Source organism: Oryctolagus cuniculus, chromosome 12 (genome assembly GCF_964237555.1).
Source record: "Oryctolagus cuniculus chromosome 12, mOryCun1.1, whole genome shotgun sequence".
NCBI lineage: Eukaryota > Metazoa > Chordata > Mammalia > Lagomorpha > Leporidae > Oryctolagus > Oryctolagus cuniculus.
Genome location: NC_091443.1, coordinates 39,756,666 through 39,783,150, shown reverse-complemented (window position 1 = coordinate 39,783,150; position 26,485 = coordinate 39,756,666). Strand labels below are relative to the sequence as shown.

The window sequence follows — 26,485 nt, the reverse complement described above, 5'->3', positions numbered from 1 at the left end:
TTCTAAAAAAATTCAGAAATGAGAAGACATGTAAAAATATTAAAGTAGGCCGGCGCCGTGGCTCACTAGGCTAATCCTCCGCCTGCGGCGCCCGCACACCAGGTTCTAGTCCCAGTCGGGGTGCCGGATTCTGTCCCTGTTGCCTCTCTTCCAGGCCAGCTCTCTGCTGTGGCCAGGGAGTGTAGTGGAGGATGGCCCAAGTTCTTGGGCCCTGCACCCCATGGGAGACCAGGATAAGTACCTGGCTCCTGCCATCGGATCAGCGCGGTATGCCGGCCGCAGCGCGCTGGCCGCAGCGGCCATTGGAGGGTGAACCAACAGCAAAGGAAGACCTTTCTCTCTGTCTCTCTCTCTCTCTCACTGTCCACTCTGTCTGTCAAAAAAAAAAAAAAAAAGTTAAAGTAATACAAAACTGAAAATAAACATTAATCAAAATTGTGAAAGTTCAAAATTGTAATTATGTCTGCGAAGTGTAATTATGTGTGATTTTTATTTTCTTCTTTGTATTTTGCTTAATTTCTTTTTTTTTTTGTAAGATTTATTTATTTTATTTGAAAGGCAGAGTTACAGAGAGGCTGAGGCTGGGAGAGAGAGAGAGAGAGAGAGAGAAAGAGAGAGAAAGAGAGAGAGAGTCTTCCATCTGCTGATTCACTCTCTAGATGGCCGCAACTGCCAGAGCTGTGCTGATCCGAAGTCAGGAGCCAGGAGCTTCTTCTCGGTCTCCCACGCAGGTTCAGGGGTCCAAGCACTTGGGCCATCTTCTACTGATTTCCCAGGCCATAGCAGAGAGCTGGATCAGAAGTGGAGCAGGCAGGACCCATATGGGATGCTGGCACTGGTCCCAATCAATACATCTTTCTTGTTGTATTTTGCTATGTTTGTGGATACATATTCTTTCAGGGATATGTGTTACAGTCAAGAGATGCATAGCACTTCCTATCAGTGAATAAAACCCACACTGACAAACTGACTTCCAAGAAACTAGAATCATGTCCATAGTTGGTGCCTTATACCCACTTCAGAGTGACTATGATCAGTATCTCCCGGTCTGTTAGGAAGACAAAGGAAAAGCAGACCTGGTTTCTTGACTTTCTAAACTTCCTGAAGTAGAGCTGGAAAAATAAAAGGTAAATAGCTACTTTGGCATAATGCATATATGTTGGTTGGCTTGCCTTTTTCACACCCTGTTTTCTTTGGAAATTCATTCCTTAGAGAGACAGTTAGAAAGGAAGTAAATCTTTTTTTAGAAAAAGATGTATTTATTATTTATTTGAAAAGCAGAGTGAGAGAAAGAGAGAGAGAGAGAGAGAGAAAGTGAGAGAGAGAGAGAAAGAGAGAGAATCTTTCATTTGCAGGTTTATTCCCAGGTCTGGGCCAGGCCAAAGCCAGGAGCCAGGAGCTTCTTCCAGGTCTCCCACATGGGTGAAGGGGACCAAGCATTTGGGCCATCTTCCACTGCTTTCATGGGCCATTAACAGCGAGCTAGGTGGGAAGTAGAACAGCCAGGACTTGAACTGTAGCCCACATGGGGTGCTGGTGCTGCAGGTGGAGGCTTAGCCTGTTATACAACACCACCAGCCCCAGGAAGTGAGTCTTGATCACATTGTTGGGGCATTTGGATCCAAATTTCCCTGATTTCCCCAAGCCGATCTTGTCTTTTAGTTAAGCCAATTTGAGTTGGGTTTCAATCACTTGCAACAGAAAGCCATGACTTCCACATTTAAAATATTATGCTAGGTTGACTAGGGATTGGAATTTTAAAAGGAAAAAAAAAATTACTTCCTGAAAAAATGTTGCAGCCCTCTCCTAATGTCCTGCAGTTCCCATTTTTCCATCACAGCGTTCCCCACGCTCTGCGCTGTAGTGATTCCATGCTCTGTCTCCCTAATATTGTGTGGTAATCTCTCTGCCATGGCCCTAAGCACTGTTTTCTTTCTTCTTCCTTCTCCCTCCCTTTCCCTTTCTGTTTTTGTCTGTTGTCTGTGAGCATGTCCTCTCCCCAAGGAGTGCCAGGCATAGTGTAGGCATCCATACGTACTAATGGAGAGAACAAGGGAACAGCAGGCACTTAGTAAATGCTCACTGATTTTATTCAGATATAATAGTTGTCAGCGCAATGACAGTAACCTACTTCAGGGGAACACCAGAACAGGGGAGAGGTGGTGGTGAGAGAGCAAGAAAAGGGAGGAAAAAATGCTTAATAGAGGCTGGCCAGGGTATAAGCAAAGCTGATCTCTCACTTTCTAGGCTTTTGACTCATGTAGAAATATGTTCTATGCCTACCTTAGATTTTGAGGTATAATATTTTTTATCTTTTTGTTGATCTATTTCAACTGTAGAGGTTAAATTGCTTTTTGGGTCCTAAAATGTCAGGATATTATGTATGATTGAGGCAAGAGAGAATATGCAAAGAACTAAGAGAAAAAGACAAGAAAAAGGGAAGTAATCTTATTAAACATTTCCATGATTTGTTTATGAATATATGCATACCTGTGGTCCCCAGAGACTCTAACAGAGAGAGGAATTAGAAGCTATGGTTTGAATGAATTTGCAGCGATCCATTCTGTCCTAAATGTATGACTAAGAATATTTTATACATGTTTTTTGTGTTCATTATGTCATAGTCCTTTTTTGGGCTACAAATTGACATCAAAAAGACTTTTAAGCAGATAAACATACATTTCGATTTATTTGAAAGACAGAGAAACTGAGAGATTGACAGATAAACAGATCTTCCTTCTTCTGGTTTACTCCCCAAATGCTTGCAACAGCCAGGGTTGTGCTAGGCCAAAGGCAGGAGTTAGGATCTCAATTCAGGTCTCCCACATGGGTGACAGTGAATCAAATACGTGGGCCATTGTCTGCCACGCAGGCACATTAGCCATAAGCTGGCTCCGTAATGGAGGTGGGACTTGAACCCAAGCACTCTGATGTGGAAAGTGGACATCCCAAGCAGAGGCTTAGCCTGCTGTGCCACAACAGCTGCCCCATGAGTTTTCTGTAAACGTATTCTTGCTTTCCTTTGCTGTTACTGTACCTGTGTTCTTTAAAAAAAAATCCTATTTCCCCTGTCTGCACCCCACATAAAAAGATGAGTTGTCAGTTTCTCCTCTGCTAATGAAAATTCAACATATCATATTACAGTGATGGGAAAAATCAGTGAACTTCTAAATGCTATCAATGAGCGTTTTCATGGAAATTTTGCTCTAAAACACCAACTGTTTAAAGGTGTTCCAGCTTGTTTGCAAGCTTGTTTCCTCCAATGTTTTCACCCACTGCAAGAGTCTTGTCCAAAATAAAATGCATTACCGATAAGCGAAGAAAATATCAAAACCAGCAAAGGAGGGAGACGAAGTACACTTGCCATATTTATGTTAAAATACAATTATGTGCTTAATGGTAGTGAACATCAATACTTCTATAATTCATTGGTAAAAGTTTACAATTTTTTTTTCATTTTCTACATGGATGATTTGTAAGTTGATGTCATCAAACTTATAAGCTTTTTGAGGGAGCATTATGATATAGTAAAAAAAAGTGAATTATTCAAGAAATTTAAGTTCTCATTTTTCTCATGTTTTCTCATTAGTAAAATCGCAAAACGTCTGTTTCATGATTTTGTGAAATTAGGGTAGTAGTACAGTGTTTTCAGGTAGGAGCTTTAGATTTAGAGACCTAATTAGACTTTCTACTTCAGGACTTACTTGCTGCCACCCAACCGGAAGACCTGGTTTGAGTTCTGGACTGAGATGGAGTAGGCGTGAGGCTTCGTGATTAAGCTGCTGCTTGGGGTGCCCATATCCCTATCAGAGAACCTGGGTCTGAGCCCTGCTCTGCTCCTGATTCCATCTTCCTGTTAATGTGCACCCCAGGAGGCAGCAGGTGATGGCTGGAGAAGGAGCTCAAGTGGGAGACCTAGACTCAGTCCTGGACTCCTGATTTTGTTCTGGCCCAACCCTGACTGTTGTGGGCATTTGGGGAGTAAACCAGAAGATGGAAAATCTTGCTCTTTCTCTCTCTGCCTTTCAAATAAAAAATAAATAAATAAATTTAAAACACAGTAGAATGGCTAAAATCCAAAATACTGACAACATCAAATGTTGGTAGAATTGTGGAGCTAGAGGACCATTTTTCTCAACTAGCGGGAATGTTAATGGCACAACTGGCTTTTAAAAACAATTTGGCAGTTTCTTACAAACCTAAACATAGTCTTACCATAGGATCCAGCAACAGGGCTGCAAGGCAATTACCCAGCTAATCTGAAAATATGTCCTCACAAAAAACCTGCACACAAATAAAGTTATAGTAGCTTTATTCATAAACCACTAGAAGAAACCAAGATTCCTTCAATGGGTGAATAAAAGGCATTAAATGGATATGGTACATCATATAATGGAATATTATCCAGCAATAAAAATAAGCGAGTTATCAAGCCACAGAAAGATGTGGTTGAATGTTATATGCATATTGCTTAGTGAAAGAAGCTGGTCTGAAAAGGCTACACAGTATAATTCCAATTATATGACATTCTGGAAAAGGCAATTATTCTAGTGATAGTGAAAGATCATTGGTTGCAGGGGCTAGAGGGGAGGAGGAGAGGGTTGAACAGGTGAAAGATACTTCAGGGTGGTGAAATGATTCCACTTGATGTTGTCATTGTAGACATGACCTTATGTCTTTGTCAGTAATCAAAGAACTTTGTAGCCGGTGCCGCAGCTCAATAGGCTAATTCTCCGCCTGCGGCGCCAGCACCCCAAGTTCTAGTCCCGGTCAGGGTGCCGGATTCTGTCCCGGTTGCCCCTCTTCCAGGCCAGCTCTCTGCTGTGGCCCGGGAGTGCAGTGGAGGATGGTCCAAGCACCTGGCTCCTGCCTTCGGATCAGCGCTGTGTGCCAGCCGCAGCGTGCCGGCTGCGGTGGCCATTGGAGGGTGAACCAATGGCAAAGGAAGACCTTTCTTTCTATCCCTCTCTCACTGTCCACTCTGCCTGTCCAAAAAAAAAAAAACAAAAAAAAAACAAAAAAACAAAAAACAAAAAACAAAACTTTGTAACACCAAGAATGAATCTTAACGTATGAAAATTAACAGAAATCATATAGGAGGCTGGAGGACCCAAGGTTGGGACACAGAATGTGACAAAAAAAAGAAAAAAGAAAAAAGAATCTAATTTTATTAGAAACAACTCACTGAAGAAGATGGGGGAAAGTGTTCGTTTAGGAATGAGTGGAATCTGTAAGTCACAGGCAAATAACTATGTACACCGTACTGGATAAAGGATTTTTCTTGGCAGTGTGGATTAACAATTCTGATTCTGTTACACTTACATACTGGAATTAAATGACTAACTCAGTGGATAGTGCATGGTGGAGCCAAGTTTCTTGTTGTTGGAATGGCAGTTTACGGCTAAGCAAGAAGGGGAAGATAGAATGGCCCATCTGGTAATGGGTTGGAGTTGGAGACGTCCCATTGGCACCTTTCACTTAAGATAGACTCGGTTACATATAGAAATGTTTACAGATGGGGCAAGTAGATGGTTAGTAAACACACACAGGCATTTCCTTGCTCTGTCAGCTGAGAGCTTAGAGCTGATGGCACATTAATAAAGTAACAGCAACCGCCAACTGGCACCTGGCTCTTGGAATTGTTTTAAATACCATTTTCCAGGAAAAGGAACAAAGGTTCTTTGAAACAATGGCTGATCTAGGACTGGGGTAGGAAATATGCAGGATGAGCCTAGAGTTTGCTGTTTCTAGAAGTAAGAAAGTACTAAATGCAGACATGCACACACACACACACTCAGGTTATAAGAGTGTATCAACTAAAAGGACTCCCAGTGAACTTTGCTGACACAACGTGAACCACAAATAACTGAAGTAGTATTAGATTATAACCCAGGGGGCGGCGCCATGGCACAGTAGGTTAATCCTCCGCCTGAGGTGCTGGCATCCCATATAGACGCCGGTTCTAGTCCTGGCTGCTCCTCTTTCAATCTAGCTCTCTGCTGTGGCCTGGGAAAGCAGTAGAAGACGGCCCAAGCACTTGGGCCCCTGCACCCGTGTGGGAGACCAAGAAGAAGCACCTGGCTCCTGGCTTCGGATCAGCACAGCTCCAGCTGTTGCGGCCATTTGGGGAGTGAACCAACAGAAGGAAGACCTTTCTCTCTGTCTCTCCCTCTCACTGTCTGTAACTCTACCTCTCAAATGAATAAATAAAATCTTTTAAAAAAAGATTATAACCCAAAGCATTGGCCGGCGCCGTGGCTCACTAGGCTAATCCTCTGCCTTGCGGCGCCGGCACACCGGGTTCTAGTCCCGGTCGGGGCGCCGGATTCTGTTCCGGTTGCCCCTCTTCCAGGCCAGCTCTCTGCTGTGGCCAGGGAGTGCAGTGGAGGATGGCCCAGGTCCTTGGGCCCTGCACCCACATGGAAGACCAGGAGGAAGCACCTGGCTCCTGGCTTCGGATCAGTGCGATGCGCCGGCCGCTGCGCGCCGGCCGCGGCGGCCATTGGAGGGTGAACCAACGGCAAAAAGGAAGACCTTTCTCTCTGTCTCTCTCTCTCTCTCTCTCTCACTGTCCACTCTGCCTGTCAAAAAAAAAAAAATAATAACCCAAAGCATATGAGAAATATCCATGAGAACATGCTGATAAATGACTGAATGAACGAATAAATAAATAAAGAAGAAATAAATCTCCTATGTAAAAAATTTTCAAAAAATGTACAAGGATACCCTATCCTCAAGGAGACAGAAAAAGCATTCCAACTTCTTACATGTGTCCTTTATATAGGAATTTTCTTTCCAAGAGTCCAGTATGGACGAGGAGGAAGCAGAGGGATTGTTCTGTGGAGATTTGACAAACACTACCTCAGCCAGGTAACCAAGGTCAGTAACAACGGTGATAAGTCATATTGACACTGTGTACCCTTGGTACAATGTCACAAAAATGGCATTTCCCCTCTGTGGTCTCCCTCCCCTAAAGGTAGGATCCCAGACTAATGTGAAAAACATTGGACAAATCCCAGTTGACTAGTGGGAATGAACTAGTACATGGTAACTCCCTTGCTCTCTCTCTCAATTTTAAAAATGTCAAGGTCAGTAAAACCAAGGGAAGTCAGAAACTGTCAAAGCTAAGAGAAGTCTGAAGAGAAACAGTGACTGAATGTAATATGGGATCCTGGAGTAGATAAAGGACATGGGAAGTGAATAGGGGGAAATGTTAAAAATTGTTAGATCTAAAATAAAGGACTTCAAACTTCAATAGTACTGCAATTCTGAAATTTTGTGTGAAATGAGGTTTTCATGGATTTATAATCAACTCATCCATGAGCACTTTTTCTATTTGTGCATCTGTTACATCATTAACACTTTCAAAATTAACATCAATAAAAGAGATTTTATTTCTCCAAAAATAAAAGAAAGAAAGAAAAAGAACGTTAGGTAAATCTAAGCAAATTCTATGAACTATGGAATTTAATGAATAGCAATGTATTGTTATTGATTCATTAGTTAGAACAAATGTACCATACTATTTACATGCAAGGGAAACTGGGTGTAGGTAGGGTACATGGGAACTCTGTTCTATTGGCTCCATTTTTTTCTATAAATCTAAAGCTGTTCTGAAAAAATAATTTCTATTACAAAATTAAACCTGAGAATTTTTTGGTAAGATTTATTTATTTTATTTGAAAGGCAGAGTTACAGAGATGCAGAAGCAGAGGCAGAGAGAGATTTTCCATCTGCTGGTTCACTCCCCAAATGGCCTCAAGGGCTGGAGCTGGGCTGATCCAAAGCCAGGAGCCTGGAACTTCTTCTAGGTCCCACATGGGTGCAGGGGCCCGAGGACTTGGACTATTTTCCACTGCTTTCCCAGGCATATTAGCAGGGAGCTCGATCAGAAGTGGAGCAGCTGGGACTTGAACCAGCACCAATTTGGGTTGCCAGCACTGCAGACAGCAGTTTTACCTGCTATGCCACAGTGCTGGCCCCTAAACCTGAGAATTTTTAAATCACTTAAAATAACGTAATAAGCCATTGCATGATAACATTCATGCTTTTTTTTTTTGGAAAATGTAGATATCAGCGTATTTGTGAAAAATACATCTAATTTTTCAAAATAAAAATATTTAGTGAGAAGAGTGTTATCCTACTGTTTTTGCAAATTTCCTCAATGTTTGACATAATAAAAGATAGCTAGATTCATAGGAAGCAGTGTGTTCTTTTGGTTCAAGTAAAACTCCAGAGTAATTTATTTATATAGGTATTTGAAAGGAGTATTTTAAGAGTTTTTTCGATAATTGTGGCCATTGTGCTAAAAGTCAGCCAGCGTGGTACTCTGATATGGAATCCTGGTGTCACAAGGGGGTGACTTAACCTTGCTGTGTCACAGGGCCCTAGGCTATGTGTATTTTGTTGACCAGTTAATCTCCTGAAACTCGTGTAGGGCCTGACACGGGTTGGCTCACACATCCATTCTAAAGCAGGCAAACACAGTACTCTCGCTGGCCCTCTGAACCATGACGGCTGAACACAGCGCTCGTGGGACTGGAAAGGAATGTCGGGGAGCTATTACCTCAGAAAGGGGGTGGACACTCTGTCCACTCTGCACACTGCACTTCACAAAACTCTGCAGATGACCAAAACAGATTTAGGAAAAACTCCATAGAAAGTATTCACCCTTGAGAAAAAGCAGAGAAAAGGAAAATGTCTCTACTTAAAAAACTGAGATGTTGATTACAGAAGAGTTCAAGATAACTTGAGACATGAGGTAATGGAATAATAATAACATAAATATGCGGACAGAAATGTGAAAACATTTCTAGTTTAATCTCAAGACTAATTTCTGCCAACACGAGTGAAGAAATAATAGAAGGATAGGCCCTATGCTAGTGAACAGGCTATTTCAAGTACTTTTAGGTCATTCCATTGTTAATTGAAATCACAGTTTCTACAACTGGTGTAATTATAAATTGGTCTCATCTAGTTGTCAGTGTAGGTTCCTAAAGTTCTTTTAGTTTGCATGACTGAAATGTTTTCCATGAACTATTGGCAGCTGCCTCTGTTCTCCTGCCTTTGTTTTCCCAACTACCAGCATCCAACCTGGGTGAATCGGTACTGGCAAGGATGTGGAACCTGCAGCTGATGCCTCAGCTCCTCCTTGTGGTAGAGCTTGCAATTGTTTGTTCCTCTTCAGAGGCAGGATCTGCTGATCAAAACAAGCGCAGGAATAGAATGAGAGTAAATCAGAGCACACAGTTCTAGCTGCTTCCCTGTATCTCTTTTATTCCAAACAAAGATGAAATAACATTTTTTAAAAAGATGTACTTATTTATTTGAAAGGCAGAGAATGGAGAGGAGAAAGAGAGAGAGAGAGAGAGAGAGAGAGAGAGAGAGAGAATCTGTTTTCCATGTGCTGGTTTGCTCTCCAAATGCCCACAACAGCCAGGGCTGGGCCGGGCCAAAGCCAGAACTCCATCTGGGTCTCCTATATGGCTGGCAGAGACCCAAGCGCTTTAACCATCACTTGCTGCTTCTCAGGGTGTGCATTGGCAAGAGGCTGGATTGGAAGTGGAGGAGCTGGGACCGACATATGAAGCAGGGATTTAACCCATTGTGCCACAACACTCACCCTGACATTGGAAATTTTATCAATAAACGTTTCAGTATTTCCTTCCTGATCCCAGGTTGCAGTTCCTGCAACCATTCCCCACTGTGGAGACCACTGACCTAACATATGCCTAGAAAGATATTTACAACAGTGTTGATGGAAGTGACTGTTTCTAATAGCAAAAGATTTGGAAGCAACCAGCATGTCCACTAACAAGTGAATGGGAAGCTGTAATATCCATTCACTGAAATTAACTTAGTCATGGAATATATTAGGAAAGGTAAAAACTAGATTAGAGGTACTTGCATAACAACGGGTGACTCTCAAAAAATTACTAAGGAAAAGTTAAATTGTAGCATGATTCTGGTACTTGAGACCATTTAAAAAATTGAGCCCTTCAAATACACTAAACAATGCTATATTCTGTTTGTGAATCCCTACTTATGCTAATGAGTGTGTGCTCATGTATGGTAATCAAAAGCACCAATGTCACCTCTTTGGAAAGGAAAGGAGAATATTGGGATTGAGGGAGTCTGACACAGATGTGGTAAAATGCTAAGATTTGACATTAGAGGTAGCTACCATGTTAAATATATAATATTCTGAATATCTTTGTTTCCATTTTTCGGTGGTTTTTCAGTAAACTGGATTAGGAAGGAGTATACCCTAAAGAAGATACAGGAGAAAAGCTAAAAGGAAAATGCCAAAATTATTTTATGCCTACTTTGTAACAGAGCAAACCCAGTAGCAAATGGAGTGCTTCGGGACCCTTTTAAAATGACCAAGAATTGGAGTTGGCATTGTGGCACAGCCAGTAAAGCTATTGTCTTCAATGCCAGCATCCCATATTGGCGCTGGCTCAAGTCCTGGCTGCTCCTCTTCCAATCCAGCTCTCTGCTAATGGCCTAGGAAAGGCTGTGGAAGATGTTCCAAATGTTTGGGCCCCTGCCACCCATGTGGGTGATCTGGTTGAAGCTCCTGGCTTTGGTCTGGCCCAGCCCTGGCCATTGTGGCCATCTGGGGAGTGAACCAAGAGATGAAAGATTTCTCCCTCTCTCTGTAACTCTGACTTTCAAATAAATAAATAAATCTTAAAAAAGAAAAACAAAAAAGACCAAGAATTGTGATAGGCACTGAGCTGAGGGCTAAAACCTTCACCTTATGAGGGGGTATGTAGATGACAGTCACAGTAGGGATGCCATGCGGGATCCCCTGGTGACAAGCCGGGGGGCCTGGGGGAGGACGTGGGGGAGAAACAAGGAAGACAAGGAGCAGAACTACTCCATGACAAGGCTCAGGGGCATGAAGGAATCAGGGTCCTAAGAGAAAGCCACGTTTCCTTTAGAACAAGAAAATTGAAGGGTCAGAAAACAGAGACAAATACACAGGACATTTTGCCGATGACTAATGAGTTCCAGAGGGCTCACCATAAATGTGCAGATCTGAATGGAGCAATAAAAAGGACAACTTAAAATTGACCTCACCTATGTAAAGTGCCAAATGCTGCATTTGGGACAGGCACTTGGCTCAGTAAGATGCCTGCACCGCACATTGGAGTATCTGTTTTCTATGGCCTGCTCTAGCTCCTGACTCGAGTTTCCTGCTGGTGTGGACCCTGGAAGGCGGCCTCTCTCTGTAACTTTCAAATATACACATATTTGAAAGGCAGAGTGACAGAATAGGAGAGCGAGTGAGAGATCTACTGGTTCACTCCCCACATGGCTACAATGGCCAGACCAAAGCCAGGAGTCAAGAACTCCACCCAGGTTTCCCACGTGTGTGGCAGGGATCCAAGCACTTGGGTCATCATCTGCTGCCTTCCCAGGCACATTGGTAGGAAGCTGGATCAGAAGCAGAGCAGCTGGGACTTAAACCTGCACTCCCAAATGGTATGTTGGGGTTGCAAGCCACTGCGCCACAACACTGGCCCCTCTATGCATCTTTTCTAAAATCTGTTTGGGAGGAAGGAGAAACTTTTCCCTTAGGCAGATACTATCTTTCCACTTTGATTTCATGATCTCCTATCATTCTGTCTGTTGTAAATATACATTTAATGGTGACAGCAATTTTAGAGTTAGAAGACAACTTAAAGACAACATAGTGCAAACTTCTCATTTCTTTTTTTAAAGATCTATTTCTTTGAAAGGCAGAGTTACAGAGAGAGAGGGAAAGTCAGAGAGACTTCCTCTATCTGCTGGTTCACTCTCTATATGGCTGCTAAGTCAGGAACCAGGAGCTTCTTCTAGTGTCCCAAGCAGGTGCTGGGGCTTAAGCATTTGGGCCATCTTCTGCTGCTTTCCCAGGCGCATTAGCAGGGAGCTGGACTGGAAGCAGAGTGCCCACACAGGATGCTGCATCGCAGCTGGCGGCTTAACCCACTACACCACAGCGCCAGCCCCCAAAACTTCTCATTTTACAACTCACCAGAGACTATGTGGTTTGCCAGATTTCCTCAGGTGGTTACGAGGGGAACCAGGGCTAGAACTCATGCCTCCTCCGCTCCAGCATCCTCCTGTTTTCCTTTGAACAGCAGAAACAGCACCCAGCGGAGGGGCACCCTTTGCCAGTGGGTATGCTCAGGCTCTGTCAGACCACTCACATGCACAGCTGAGACCTGCTATTTCCTTGCTGTCTGACCTTGGCCAAGGAATCTAAGTGCATGGTGCCTCAGTTTCCTTGTCTGTAAAATAGAATACTTACTGGCATTTCCCTTATAGAGTTGTTATGAAGATTAAATGGTTTGATGTATTTAAAGCACATAATCATTGGCTGTGCATTTGGGCGCCAGTAGTTAATACCCTGGTAGAGATGCCACATCCCATCCAAGTGCCTGGGTTTGAGCCTGATTCTGCTTCTGATGCCCTCTCTCTGCTAATGCAGACCCTGGGAGTCGTTGGGTCTCTGTCATCCATCTGGGAGACCCGGATTGAGCTCCTGGCGACTGGACATTAGAGAGTGAGGAAGCTAATGGCAACTCACTCACTGGCTTGCTCGCTTGCTCTCCCTCTTTCTTTGGGAAGTGAACCAGTGAATGGGAGCTTGCACACTTTCTCTCTCTCCCTCTCTCAAATAAAATATGTAAATGTTATAAAGTTAAAGGAAAGTGGCATTGAATGTTTGTTTTTTAAAAGCACATAATAATGCTTACATAAAGAATGACCAGAAATCTAAGCTATTGTTACTTTTAGAACACACTCTGCTAGCTGCTGATATGTCAAAGATTAACAGAGGCCAGGAATTTTACCCACAGCTGTTTTTGTTTAATCTGGAGTTTAAGAAACCAAAACAAAATGAAACAAAAACTTCTCTTGAAATAATGTTTTACAATCTGGATATTTCCCATAGAGATCCAAAATTCCATTTTCTCTTAAAAATTGGAAGGGCTGAGTTCCTCAGACCAGAATTTGCAGATACTGGGTAGAGAAAAAGGCAGCTGCCCCTGTAATCCACACACTCACATAGTTTCTGTCTCTTAACTCTTCCTGCTGATCTGTTATTCCCCTTTGAATTTATATTCATGCTATGACAGCCCCCACACTCAAGGAACCCACAATCCAATAGGTGAGGTGCGTTTGCTAAATAATTCACAATTCTGCACAGTGTGATGCAAACAAGTACAACGCACGTCCACGCTGAATGGTGGAAGTGTTGGGGGTGATATGTTTCTTGTCAAGAAAGTGACTTTGGGGTTCAGCGCTGTGGCATAGTGGGTAAAGCTGCCACCTGTAGTGCCAGAATCCCATATGGGAGCCAGTTCGACTCCCAGCTGTTCCACTTCCAATCCAGCTCTCTGCTGTGGACTGGGAAAGCAGTGGAAGATGGCCCAAGTTCTTGGGCCCCTGCAGCCATGTGGGAGACCTGGAAGAAGCTCCTGGATCCTGGTTTCAGATCAGCCCAGCTCCGGCCTTTGTGGCCTTTTGGGGAGTGAACCAGCAGATGGAAGACTCTCTCTTTGTCTCTGCCTCTCTAACTCTGCCTTTCAACTAATAAATAAATCTTTTTTAAAAAGTGACTTTAAGAAAAAAAGAGGAGGAGGAAGAGGGTTGCAGAGGGATTAGAATGTGCAAAATGAGAAACAGCTGGTGTGTTTGGAAATGTAAGGAATTCAGTTTGGGAGCTATCATGAAAAGGGGAGAAGAAAGCCCATGCTTCATCAAGTCCCTTGATCTGGATTTACTTTGGAGCAGGTAGATTGCTCTTGAAATGTTTCCTGTCACTAAATTACAAATCGAATGCAGTTACATCTGGATACTCTTACCATCCTCTATCAAATGTTGGGATCTGGCTTTTGAGAAATAGATGCTGGGGCAGGCATTTGACCTAGTGGCTAAGATGCTGTATTGCATGCCTACATTCCATGCTGGAGTGCCTGGGTTCTGGTCCCAGCTCTGCTTCCACTCGGCTTTCTGCTAATGTTCATCCTGGGAGGCAGCAGGTAACTCCTCAAGAAGTTGGGTCCCTGCTATCTACACAGGACAGCTGGATTGAGTTCGTGGCACATCGCTTCAGCTTAGCCTAGCCCCAGCTGTTGTGGGCATTTGTAGAGTGAACCACAGAATGGCAGTCACACACCCGCCTCCCTTTCTCTCTCTCCGTCCCCTTCTCAAATAAAATAAAATTTAAAAAAGAAGAAATGCTGCATGAAATATATTTCCATAGCAAATTGTCGTGTCAACAAGAAGTCCCTTCTTTATAATGGGTAAAATATAGTTTTAAGTTTTGTCTGCAAATGAAATTTCCCTCCCTGCAAAATGAAGATAATAATGGCACCTGCTTAGGACTCTTGAACTGATATCTAAATTCAAGGTAGCCCATGCAACAGGCTTACCAAGACATTTGATGCAGAATAAAAATGGTCAATTAATTTGAGTTGTGATTGTGGAACTGAGTCTTCCTTGTCTGTGTACCCTATCCTTGAGAATATATAACATCTCATTGGGTCACATACGTAGTTTTCGTTGAAAAGTGAAGTTAAATCAATACCAGTGGCATCTTCCAACGGCATTTGGTAAAAAATAAATGGAAAAATACTAGATTGAGAATGCCAAGCCAAAATTTCTTTCTGTATTATCAATTGCAAAAGTTTCAAGAACAATTTTAAAGATGTTTGTGCAACACAGAAAGTGCAAGTTACCTTGCATAGTTAACTATTCAATGTAACGCTTTCTTAGTCGTAATAAAGACTCCTAGAAGAGGCGGTTCTCTGTTCTGCAGCTCAAAGAGCAGGCAAAGAGCCCTACAGGCAAAAAACTCTTTCATATCTGCCAGCAACGTCTTGGATAGCCAGGGTGGTCAGACACTCACTTGGCGGGAAAAGCACACATACAGACCAAATTCGCACAATCTGTTTCGGGTTAGTTTATAAATTGCGATCAAGGGTGCCAGCGTTCGTGCCTTGTGGGATTTGAAGTCCAGAAAGAAGAAGGGATCCGGGCTGTCGAAGCTTGGAAGTCGGCAGCCCCTGCAGGTCTCCGCTCTGAGGACTACAACTCCCGACACGCACCGCAAGGCCGCGCTGTAATTACCAGCAACCAATCGTGCCCCAGCAGGGCAAACCCCGCCCCCGCCTTGGAGCTCGGCCTCCGCCAATGGCAGAGCTCCCAGGGCTGAGCCTGCGGGTTAGGTTGTGAGGCCCGGGCCGGGGGCGGGGAGGAGCCGAGGGGGTTCAGAGCAAGCTCGGCCGCTGGGTGGGTCCGGGCGTTCGGCGCGCCCTTCACTGAAGCGGCGGTGGCCGGGCTGGGCGCCGCGAGTGGGAAGCGACGGCGCGGCTGGAAAATGCCGGTGCATTCCCGGGGGGATAAGAAGGAGACGAACCATCACGATGAGATGGAGGTGGACTACGCCGAGAACGAGGGGAGCAGCTCCGAGGACGAGGACACCGAGAGCTCGTCGGTCTCGGAGGATGGCGATAGCTCAGGTGCGCGACCCAGCAAGGCTGGGACCCTGAGTCCCCGGCCGGGCGCGCGACAGGCCGCGCTCCGCACGCCGGGCAGCCGCGTCCTGCTGGGAGAGCGGGGCGGGGAGAGAGGGAAGGGGCGGAGACTGGCTCCCGGCCCAGGGCTGCACCCAGACCGACCGGTCGCCCAGCGCTGCCTGCTCCAGGGAGGGTCCCGGCCAGCGGGGCGGGGCGGGCCTGGGCTTGCCCAGCCCCGGAGCTCGGCCCCCGAGCAGCCCCGGTGGGAGCCGCCCTAGACACCTCCCGGCGGTGCCCTGGGGTCTCGCCCGGGTGGGAGGCAGCCCACCGACCTCTCTCCTTACCCTTACCTTTGCAACTCCTACTTCTCAACGTGGGTGGATTGTGGGGGTCCAGGGTGGACCCCAGGTGCTCCTGGCCGGCTTGGAACGGGTTAACCCCCTGTCAGTCTGCGCTTCCCACCAAGTGCCCTTGCAGGGGGCTAACTCGGGAGCTGTCCCGTTTGCAGAATGCCCCTGAAGTTTTCAAGGCTGAGAAGAAGGGAACACCATCGGGGTGGTTTGGATCTTCATCTGTTTATGAATTGGCTGGTTTGGGGGGCAGCATTGAAATGCTCCCAATCTTTTCTTCCCTCCCCCTTTTCCCGACTTTGGGCTGTTTCACTTTTGGGGGTAACGGTGGGGGAGGTGGTGATGGCAGGGCTTGAGGGTGGGAAGAGAGGGGAGGAGAGGGCAGATTAACCCCATCAATAAATTCTGCAAACTTTCGGGAATGGCTACTCAAAAAAGAGAGGGAATCTGTGACTACCTGGACTCTTTTCCTTCTGTCCCCGTTACGGGGATGAGACTGGTTTCTTTGTCTTGGCCTGATTTGGACCGCATAAAGGAAGCGCTGATGACAGCTTGACAGTCCATCATCGCCCTAACGCCCCCTTTCACGTGTCCCTTTCAAAGCAAATCTCCATGGAAGGGTGTCATTTCGATTAATAAATCACCCAATCCCAAAATAAATATTTATGAGTGACTTCTTTGTGTAGCACCGGGCACAGCTCAGTCTGAGGTCTAACTAGTTCTGATCTCTCTCAATCAAAGAGCTGTCTTAAGTTACCGCTTGATTAAGTTGCTAAGTGAGTGCTTAGCTAAACTGCTGTAGGAATCGAGACGAAGAGGAAATCTTTTCAGAATTGATGGCCAGCAAAGGCAGGTTGAAGCAGATGGGGTTATCCTGAAGAATGAGTAGGATTTGTACTGCTGTGGTAACGTTCAGGTGCTCCTGGAGGGCAAGGAATGTAAGAAAAAGTGCAAAGGCCAGAGCTTACGCTTACTCAAGAGTGAGGAAACCATTTGGTATGGGAGAAGGCTGAGCTAAGAAACTCAAAAGAAAGGACAAAACAGGATTGATGAGTGCACGTTTAGGAGTGAAGCGAAGAGAAAACCCAAGATACCAAGAGAATGGTGATAGCATCAGTGGACAGAGAGAAGTAAAAATGTGAGATGAAGATCAAAGAGAAGGTATTTCCGTTGTGTTGCTTTTAAGTAGGAGTGTGTATTCAACCAAGAATGCCCAGCTGGCAGATGGGAATGTGGCCTTGGAATCTGCCTGGGGTGGGAGGAATAATTGGAAGATCATGTGCCTGGCCATTGATGTAGGTGAGATTTCAAAGTGGGGAACAGAGAGAAAGAAGGATCAGGACTGTATGTAAATATATTTCCTAGATCTGTAAAGCATCAGCTTCAAGTATTCTTAGCTTTTTTAACGAGAGCTGAGATGTCAAATAATTACCTCTCTATTTTTTATTACTTTATTTTTTTAAAGATTTATTTATTTATTTGAAAGTCAGAGTTACACAGAGAGAGAAGGAAAGCAGAGAAAGAGAGAGAGAGGTCTTCGATCCGCTGGTTCACTCCCCAGTTGGCCACAAAGGCTGGAGTTGGGCCCATTCGAAGCCAGGAGCCGGGAGTTTCTTCCGGGTCTCCCACGCGGGTGCAGGGGCCCAAAGACTTGGGCCATCTTTCACTGCTTTCCCAGGCCACAGCAGAGAGCTGGATCAGAAGTGGAGCAGCTGGGACTCAAACTAGCACCCATATGGAATGCCAGCACTGCCCGTGGTGGCTTAACTCGCTACGCCACAGCGCCAGCCCCTCTCTCTCTCTATTTTTAAAGATTTATTTTACTTGAGAGGCAGAGTTACAGACAGAGAGAGGGAGAGGCAGAGAGAAAGGTCTTCCATCTGCTGGTTTACTCCTCAAATGGCTGCAAGGGCCAGAGCTGCGCCCATCTGAAGCAAGGAGCCAGGAGCTTCTTCTCCCATGCTAGTTTAGGGCCCAAGTCCTTGGACCATCTTCCAGTGCTTTCCCAGGCACACTAGCAGGGAGCTGACTGGGAAGTGGAGCAGCCGGGACTCGAACTGGAGCCCATATGGAATGTCTGCACTGCAAGTTGAGGCTTATCCTACTGCGCCACAAAGCTGGCCCCAGCTCTATTTGTTAATATTCTCCCCCAATAATTTTTGTATTGACTGTTGTGATTTTTGATTTGTTTTTAACTTCAGCCCAGAAAATCATGGATAGACCATGAAAACTAATAATTTGAACCACCAGTCAAAATTTTTAAGTGCGAAGAAATTACTTATAGCTGTGTTTTTCAATTTTGCTTCTTGTAAAATCATCTCTATTCTACCATGTATTACGCACGTTAAACTTCCAGAATTTTATTCTTTTCAAACCTTGGTACTGAGCAGATCCTAAGTCCACAGAAAAACCTCTACTATCCAGAGAACGTGGGGAGTGAGTCATCTGGATGAACCAAGTTTTAAATAGCCTAGGAATAAGCTAGTGGAACCAAAATATTTCTTAGTGTGTTTTAGAAAAAAATTTTAAAATGATTCAGATACTTCCCTGCCGTATGAAAATAACCAAACACGATTTAACTCTCAGAGTTTGGCCTTTATTTGATGCAGATCAAAATGCAGATCATTTTGCACTTCAGTCATTTTGATGTGTTGGGTACGTAGGGTGTGAAAAGAGAAGATGTGGAACATAGGACAGATCTGGTAATTCATGGTTGCTTTCCTGAGCACATTGGCTTGTTTTGCCCTCATTTATCTGTGTCTTACTGTCTGCCAATAATTGGGGAGAGGGGACAGTGTGAGCTTGAGTGGCAGAACAAGATAGCCTCTGGTACAGAGAGTGAGATGGGTTTTCATGTTTATGTGACTGGCACATCAGCCACGTGAACAGTTCTGAAAGAATTCCAGAAGAGATGGGGTGGGGGTCGCTGCGGCATAGTGGATGAAGCTCGAGTCCCTGCTGCTCCACGTCCTTTCCAGCTCTCTGCTATGGCCTGGGAAAGCAGTGGAAGATGACCCAAGTCCTTGGGCCCCTGCACCCACATGGGAGACCAAGAGGAAGCTCCTGGCTCCTGGCTTCAAATCAGCATAGCCCCAGCCTTTGTGGCCAACTGGCGAGTGAATCAGCAGATGGAAGATTCTCTCTCTCTGCGTCTCCTCTGTGTAACTCTGACTTTCAAATAAATAAATAAATATTTAAAAAATATTTTAATTATTTATTTATTTATTTTGAGAGGTAGAGTTACAGATAGGGAGACAGATAGAGAGAGGTCTTCCATCTGCTGGTTCACTCCCCAGCTGCTGGAGCTGGGCCTATCCTAAGCCAGGAGCCAGAAGCTTCTTCTGGGTCTCCCACGCAGGTGCAGGGGCCCAAGCATTTGGGGCATCTTCTGCTGCTTTCCCAGGCCATATCATAGAGCTGGATTGGAAGAGAAGCAGCCAGGACTTGAACCGGTACCCATATGGGATGCTGGTTCCACAGGTAGAGGCTTAGCCTACTAGCCACAGTGCCAGCCCTTAGTATAATCCTTGCATGTCAAACTTGATATTAGGTTTTTTCTATTTGAATGCACGTTCAGAAATATTTGAAACATAAAGTTAACTTTATCTTGGATATTTGCCTTTTTATTCACAGAAATGGATGATGAAGACTGTGAAAGAAGAAGAATGGAATGTTTAGATGAAATGTCCAACCTTGAAAAACAGTTTACCGATCTCAAAGATCAGTAAGTAGTGACTTCACAAGGTCGTTGTCTCTGAATCTCGACTCTGTCACACGTGCAGTAGCATAAGTGTAATTACATTCAGTCTCCACTGCTTTCCTTTTGTATTTTATGGGACTGACTGATGTGAAAGAGGCTTCAGGAAAAAAAAAAAAAAGAGAAAAAGGAAAAAGAGAGAGACTTCAGCTGTTGCTTTTCTGCTGAAGGTCTCATTAGCTACACCCATGATTTTGAGATAGGCTGTTTTGGTGAGGAGTGGTGTGATGTGATTTCCATGTGGATGCAGGTGATTAAAATATTTTCTTTGGATTGCTGCACGCTTCATTTTAATTTACTTCATTTTTCTTTTGTTAAACAACCGGATAAAGATAACATTTTTAAAATTTGAAAATAAGAGAAAATTTCCCAAAGATTCTGTCTGGCAGAGGGATTTTGTTCGTATGTTACATGGGATAGTATGTGCAGTACATGTTTTCATGTGCATTATTTAGTTTGCTGCTTGCAGCTGTACGGGATTGGAAGACAGCTTCATCTCCATTTTACCTGTGAGAAAGTTGAGGCCCAGGGAGGCTAATCGATTTGCCCATAGTTTATCAAAAGTGATCTGTGAGCCAGGCTTGTTGCCTTCTGGAGCTACTAGTGTTGCTTCCACTAAGGCACATTACTTGGGAGGAAATGTGTTGGGACAGAAAGAGTCCAGGCTGTGATGCAGGCTTTCCTGACTGACTGCATGGCATAGTAAGCCCTTCCTTAGTTTCTACCCTGAGGACTGATTGAACAATGTGTGTAGTCCTTCCCTGTTTGCCTGGCGTTTGGTAAGTGCCCATTGGATACTATTTTTGTTCCCCCTTTTAGTAAGTTCAGAAATCTTCTGTGAGACCGGTAACACAAGCATGAGTTCCACTGATTTGAGAAAATGTAGAAAAATGTAAATTCAAAGGAAAAGACATCTTCCAGGAGGGCTTTCACTTGCGGACGCGGTGGCGTGGTCACGGGGCGGAGCTGTGCGTGAGGGGTGTCGTGACAGAGAGGCTGCCGAGGGTACAGGTGCCGTACTCCGATGCTGCCTCTCCAGTTCATGAGCTCTTCAGAATGTTGCTGTGTATTGTTCTGTAGCCCGAGGGAGGCCAGGATAATAGCCGAAAACTTGTTTGCTGTATCTGGAATTTCCAGACTAAAGTGGGACAGATTTTTTTTTTTACCATGTGACTTCTGTTTATGCCTTTTCTTGTTTTAACTACTATCTGTATTACACATGAGTGTATAGATCATGTTCCGGGCTAGTGCAACAAATTATACAGGGCTACTTCAAAAAATTCAGGGAGGGTGGGCGTTCAGCTTCACAATGAAACCGCTGGTTGGGATTCCTGCATCGTGGATTGGAGTGCCTGGGTTTGAGTCCTTGCTGTGTTCCCAATTCCAGCTTCCTGCTAATACTCATCCTGGGGGGTGGGGTGGGGGGCAGCAGGCGATGGCTCCAATACTTGGATCCCTCCTGCCATGTGGGAGACCTGGATGGAGTTCCCAGATTTGGCCCTGGCTTGGGGCCAATGCAGGCATCTGGGAAGGGAACTAGAGATGGGAGCTCTCTGCCTGCCTCTCATATAAATAAATAAATAAATACGTAAATACAAATTAATGGAAAGTGGAATTAAAAAGATAAGTTTATTGCAACAAAAATTTTTTAAATCTATGAATTGGTTAAGAGTCTTGAAAAAGTTTATGGAAATTTTCATATTATGAAAAAACTGCATGATGTCAAATATTTTTTTCACAGAAACAGACTTTTAATTCCATTTTTCCATGAACTCTTTGAAGTACCCTTATATAAGCAATCAAAATAATACAAAGTTTCAGATTTTGCCTTTGGAAATCATGGTATATTTTTCTTATTCTAAAGATTTGGAACTTTAAATGAAAATGATGTAGTTCCCCAGAGAATCCATTGTTGGGACAAACTGTAGAGTTCATCCAGGATCATTTTGGAAAAGAGGAGGCAAATGTACAGTTCTTTATTTTAGCATGAATAAATAATTTATTCAGTTAATTAGGATTAACCTACTTGGCTTTCAAAGTGTATTTTATGATTATCCAAGAAATGAAAGTTGTTATAAATTCTAGTATTGGAAAACGTTATAGCTAGTTGGTCATTAGGCCTAATCTTGTTTATCCTGGGACTGTCTCTTGCCTTGATTTTTTGTTGTCCTGGCTCCTGCTTCAACTTCCATTCATCTCTGGAAGTACTAAAAATGGATGATCATTATTTAGTAAGATGATTTCTCAAGGGATTGGTTTCTAAAAATATGTTTTAAAAATTAATCTTTGCACCAGGTTTATGATCAGACTTTTCGTCTTCCCCAATTGCCTTGTTATTTTTATTCTATTTTACTGAATATCTCTGAAAAGTTTCTCAAATCCTCTTTAGAAGAGGTAGAAAATATAATAATAATAATGATTATCCTGCTTCTCCTGTTTTAGCACCACAGGGCACAATAGCACTCCCTTCATAAGGCAGAAAACCCACCACTTGCAGTGTCTATAGTGGTGGAAGGTGAGTTCTTCCACCTCCTTCAAAAGATAGAGGGATTTCTACTATTCCAGTTTCCATTCATTTTGATATTCAACATCCAACAAATATTAATTGAGCAGCTACAGTGTGAATAGTATTTTGGTTGCTGTGAGGGACTCATGATCCTTGCCTTTGATGGATTTGTACTTGAATTCCAGGATTATAAAAATTATATTGATTAAGTAACATGTACTTTTCTGACTTCACATATTTATAGATTTTGTCTTGAATTTAAAAAAATTTAACTCAGTCTTGATAATGTGTTATTTTGCATTTAAGTTAGATAATTTTACCTCTTTTTCTACAGTAAAAATGGATATTTATGCATCAACACTTAAACCTGCTTTGATTCTTAAGACTCATCCTATAAATCTCTTATGCTAATTAGTTATCAATTATAGACAATATATTGCTTTTCTTAATTGCATTAGTGTGTATTTCTGAGAGAAGACACAATTTAATATGAAAACTAGATACCATAATGTTTTCAAAAGCCTACTGCTTGTTATACTAACCTCTACAAGCGTAAGCAGTGGTTTCTTTTGGAAGCTGCTATGTGCCATCCTTCTAATAATTTACAAAACAGTTTAAAATTGTTAATCTGCTTTGAGCTTTTAGGACATCCTTAAAATGCCACAAAACCAGGATTTGAAGTATCTTTCATGAAAGATGACAATGTAAATGCCTTCCTGTTAAAAAGAATTAGTTCTATCTTACAAGATTGTTGTTGAAAATAAACACTGGGTTTTCTCATGAACTCTCTCTTTTATTATCAAACCAAAATATTGTCACGACAGAGGGCAAAAGAAAGTATTTATAAGCGGATTCGTAATTAAGGGCAACAAAGAAACCCCTTCCCTGTTTTTCATTTCCTCCTCCATTGAACCACTGGTTTTGCTACTGGCTTCTTCATTTGCAGTCAGAATGAGCTGGTTATGCCAAGCCACAGGTTCAGTAGCCATTCCTCCCCGTTCTGTTAAAGAATTTATAGGCTGCATTTTGTGATACTAATTCCTTTTCAAGAAAGGTGGGAGGAAGCCACGGAATTAGTTATTTTGACAACTAGCAACATTGTTTCTAAACTATTCAAAATGACTTCTTTGTTTCTTTTAAACTCAGAGTTTAAATGACCTTCTCTCTTAAAGTTAATTTATTGTTCTACAGTTAAAAACACAAGTTGAGAGGCCAAAAGTAGTTACTTCAACTGTGTATTTGGTATTGTGAGTGAACCATTAATGAGGGATACTGATAGAAACAGGGTAGATACCTATTTTGTGGTTATTTGCATAAAATTAAATTATGTGACTGAGCTCTCTGTTTGAGATCATGGCAAAAATACCTTTGATAGGTTACTAGAGTTTTATGATTTTAGGAATAAATAATGTATGAAAATGGCATATTGTTAGCCTTTGTTGAGATTTTTAAATTAACACTAATTTTTGCTTTGTTAAGACTTTATAAAGAGCGATTAAGTCAGGTGGATGCAAAACTACAGGAGGTCATAGCTGGGAAGGCACCAGAATATTTGGAACCACTGGCAACTCTACAAGAAAATATGCAAATTCGTACAAAGGTAGCAGGTAGGAAAGTGAAACGTCTTTTCCCTATAGTAGATGTGAACTCTTCAATAGCTTTAAAGTGTTTGTAATTGGTGGGATTATAGATATATTTACATTGATCAGAATATTTCACTATCAGTCAGCCCACATTTATTTACTAAATAAATGCCTTTTGCTTTTCTTTGCTGCTGTGTGGGATTAAAACAAACAAACAAACAAAGAAAACAGCCCTCTGATTGCTCAACAATGTTGAGGATACTTCCTCATTTGGTGAAACAATTGGAAGCTATAGTACTTTTACTAAGAGATAATGTTACATCACAGTTTAATTCTCTATTAGCAAAAAGGCTTAATTTAAGTACTTGTAGTATTTTTCATTGTAAGAATAATGCAATTTTTTTTAATTGATAGAAACTTTTTTTAAAAAGTTTGATCAGGAAATTATAGTATATATTAGCATTCAGCCAGATATTTAAATTGGTACTTACTTTTTTTGATAAGTTTGATTGCTCATTCATGGCTCTGTGTAAATGAAGATGTATCATATTTGTATGGTTAAGCTTCAGTTTTCTGTTTGTAACTGGGATCCAACCTCAGTATTGTGCCCAAGCACTCATAATCATTTATCTATTTAAAGGTCACTTAAAGTTTTCTGTGATCAAACAAAATCTCAGCTTTAATTGATAGAGATGCTGATTGTTTTTCTTTTTGGGAGGGGCACTAATTAGTCCTATGTACTTGTTAAGTAATATCCAAGGCATTGTTGATAAGTTCTTTTTTACTAAATTCACCTTAAATCAAATTTTATTCCCGAGGGCTTATTATTAAGTATGCAGGCAGTGTGATACTAGCTTGCTGTCTTTGCATGTGGACTGATACTCTTAAAAGGGTTCCGGATTTCCTTTAATATTCTTTTACACTAAATGGATGATCAGGAACTATCACTCAAGTCAGGTACTTGTTTTTCAACTCTGTGGCCTCCCTTACTTTTTGATTTTGCAAATAGTGTGTGTACACTGATTGCTAAGGCATAGTTCCGGATATCCTCCCCTACTTTTGCTATGCAAAGACAGGTAATTGAATTGCTAGGAGCAGCTATGGCATGGAATTTAGTATACACCTCTAGAGCTCTGTGCTTGCCATTTGTGTGGTGGCCTGTTGCATGGCCATGCTGCTTAGTTTCTATTGTTATGCTTGCTCTTATCTCCAAGCTAAACTCTCTCGGGCATCTGTCTTGTAGGTAAAGCTCTGTTAAGAGGACTCCAGATATGTTTGTACATTTATTCCTCTTGGGAGCTTTGGACTCTGAAAACAAATAATAGTTCAAAAATAGTGGTTTTGATGGGGTATAGCATCTGGTTGTCTCTTGAATACACATGATTGATAAAATCAGAGTTTATTGTCTGTTTTTGTTATGAGAAACTGGAGATACTGTTTTTCATAGGAAAATAATTTTATTTTCATTGGGTCATTGTCTTTCAAACAGGTAGGAGTATCTTAGAGACATGGGGTAAGAACAAAAATGAGCAAGGTGGTTTCTTGTAGCTCTTAAACTCTTAGTTTCTAGTCTTGAAATATATTTTAAATGAACCTTTTTTATTTTTATTTTTTAAAGGTAAAATTAGAATCACTTGTCAGTTTCTTCTTGATTCATCTTATACGGTGAGGACAAAATTCCGGCAGGGACGTGGTAGTGAAGCTCCTTATTGCGGACATAATTGGAGTCATTGTGTTTGGTTGCAGGAATCTATAGAGAGCTCTGCTTAGAATCTGTAAAGAACAAATATGAATGTGAAATCCAAGCCTCTCGCCAGCATTGTGAGGTACTGTCATTTCACTGAACTTTTAAGCTAATTTAATCCCCAAGCTTTTTCTGAGTGTAGCAATAAAATAAGTAAAACAAAATAAAATGGGCTTTCGCTCATTGCGTGTGTGTGTGTGTTTGTGTGTATGTGTATATGTGTGTGTATGTGTCTACCAAAACCCCAATCAGAAATACATTTACACTGGAAACTGTTTGGAGATAGGACACAAAGAAAGGACCATGGGAAAGAACTGAGGTAACTTTAGAAATTTTGCAACTGTTACTTTGAAAAGAATTTGTAACAATTACGTTACCCAGCATCACTGAAAATATTAGTATAATATGGAAGTTTAGACTTAAAAGCCAAAGATATATACCCAGTGGTGCAGTAAGAATGTTAGGCTATAGAGATTATTTCTGTCTCTTTCCATGTGTTAGGTTAGAAGTCTGTATTTATGAAAAGAAATTGGTGTATTTTTCCATATGTTCTGTTTATTTAAATATCATTTAAAAATATGCTCATTTATAGACAGCGTTTCACAAAACCTAGAAAATATCATGAATATACTGGTGAAACTAAGAGGACAAGTTGTATTGGTTCCCATTTCACTTTAATGCACAGTACTAAGAGTGGTAGGTATAAAAATGATGGAGCTTCATTTTCTTGGTTGCACTGGTGTTTACTAGCTGCTTGGGTTTTCTTTCCAAAGCAGTACCTGTTTGTATCTTTGGCCGTTGTGTTGGGCTCTTGGTCTTTTTCGCCTTGACTGTAGAGATTCTTTATATATTCTGAATACAAATGCTTTGCTGTTTATATGCTTTGCAAGTATGTTTACCCAGGTGTGGGATGTCTTCACTGTTTTTGATTACTTGATGCATACAAGTTCTACTTTTTTGAAAAAAAAAAAAATATTTGTTGGGAGGGAAGGAAGGGGCATTAGTGGGTGTGGGAGTGACGATGAACAAA

At 42.5% G+C, this 26,485-nt stretch overlaps 1 protein-coding gene across 2 annotated transcripts in view; it reads left to right on the top strand.

Moving 5' to 3' along the window:
• The first annotated feature begins 14,950 nt into the window (after positions 1-14,950).
• Positions 14,951-26,485, top strand: part of BRMS1L (BRMS1 like transcriptional repressor) — a 35,572-nt gene continuing 24,037 nt past the window's right edge. For both annotated transcript variants that reach the window (XM_002718145.5, XM_017348265.3), the window contains exons 1-4: positions 14,951-15,518; positions 19,499-19,589; positions 23,608-23,735; positions 25,458-25,537. In XM_002718145.5, the coding sequence (XP_002718191.1) occupies positions 15,377-15,518; positions 19,499-19,589; positions 23,608-23,735; positions 25,458-25,537 (441 nt within the window). In that variant the 5' untranslated portion in view covers positions 14,951-15,376. The remainder of the gene's footprint in view (positions 15,519-19,498; positions 19,590-23,607; positions 23,736-25,457; positions 25,538-26,485) is intronic.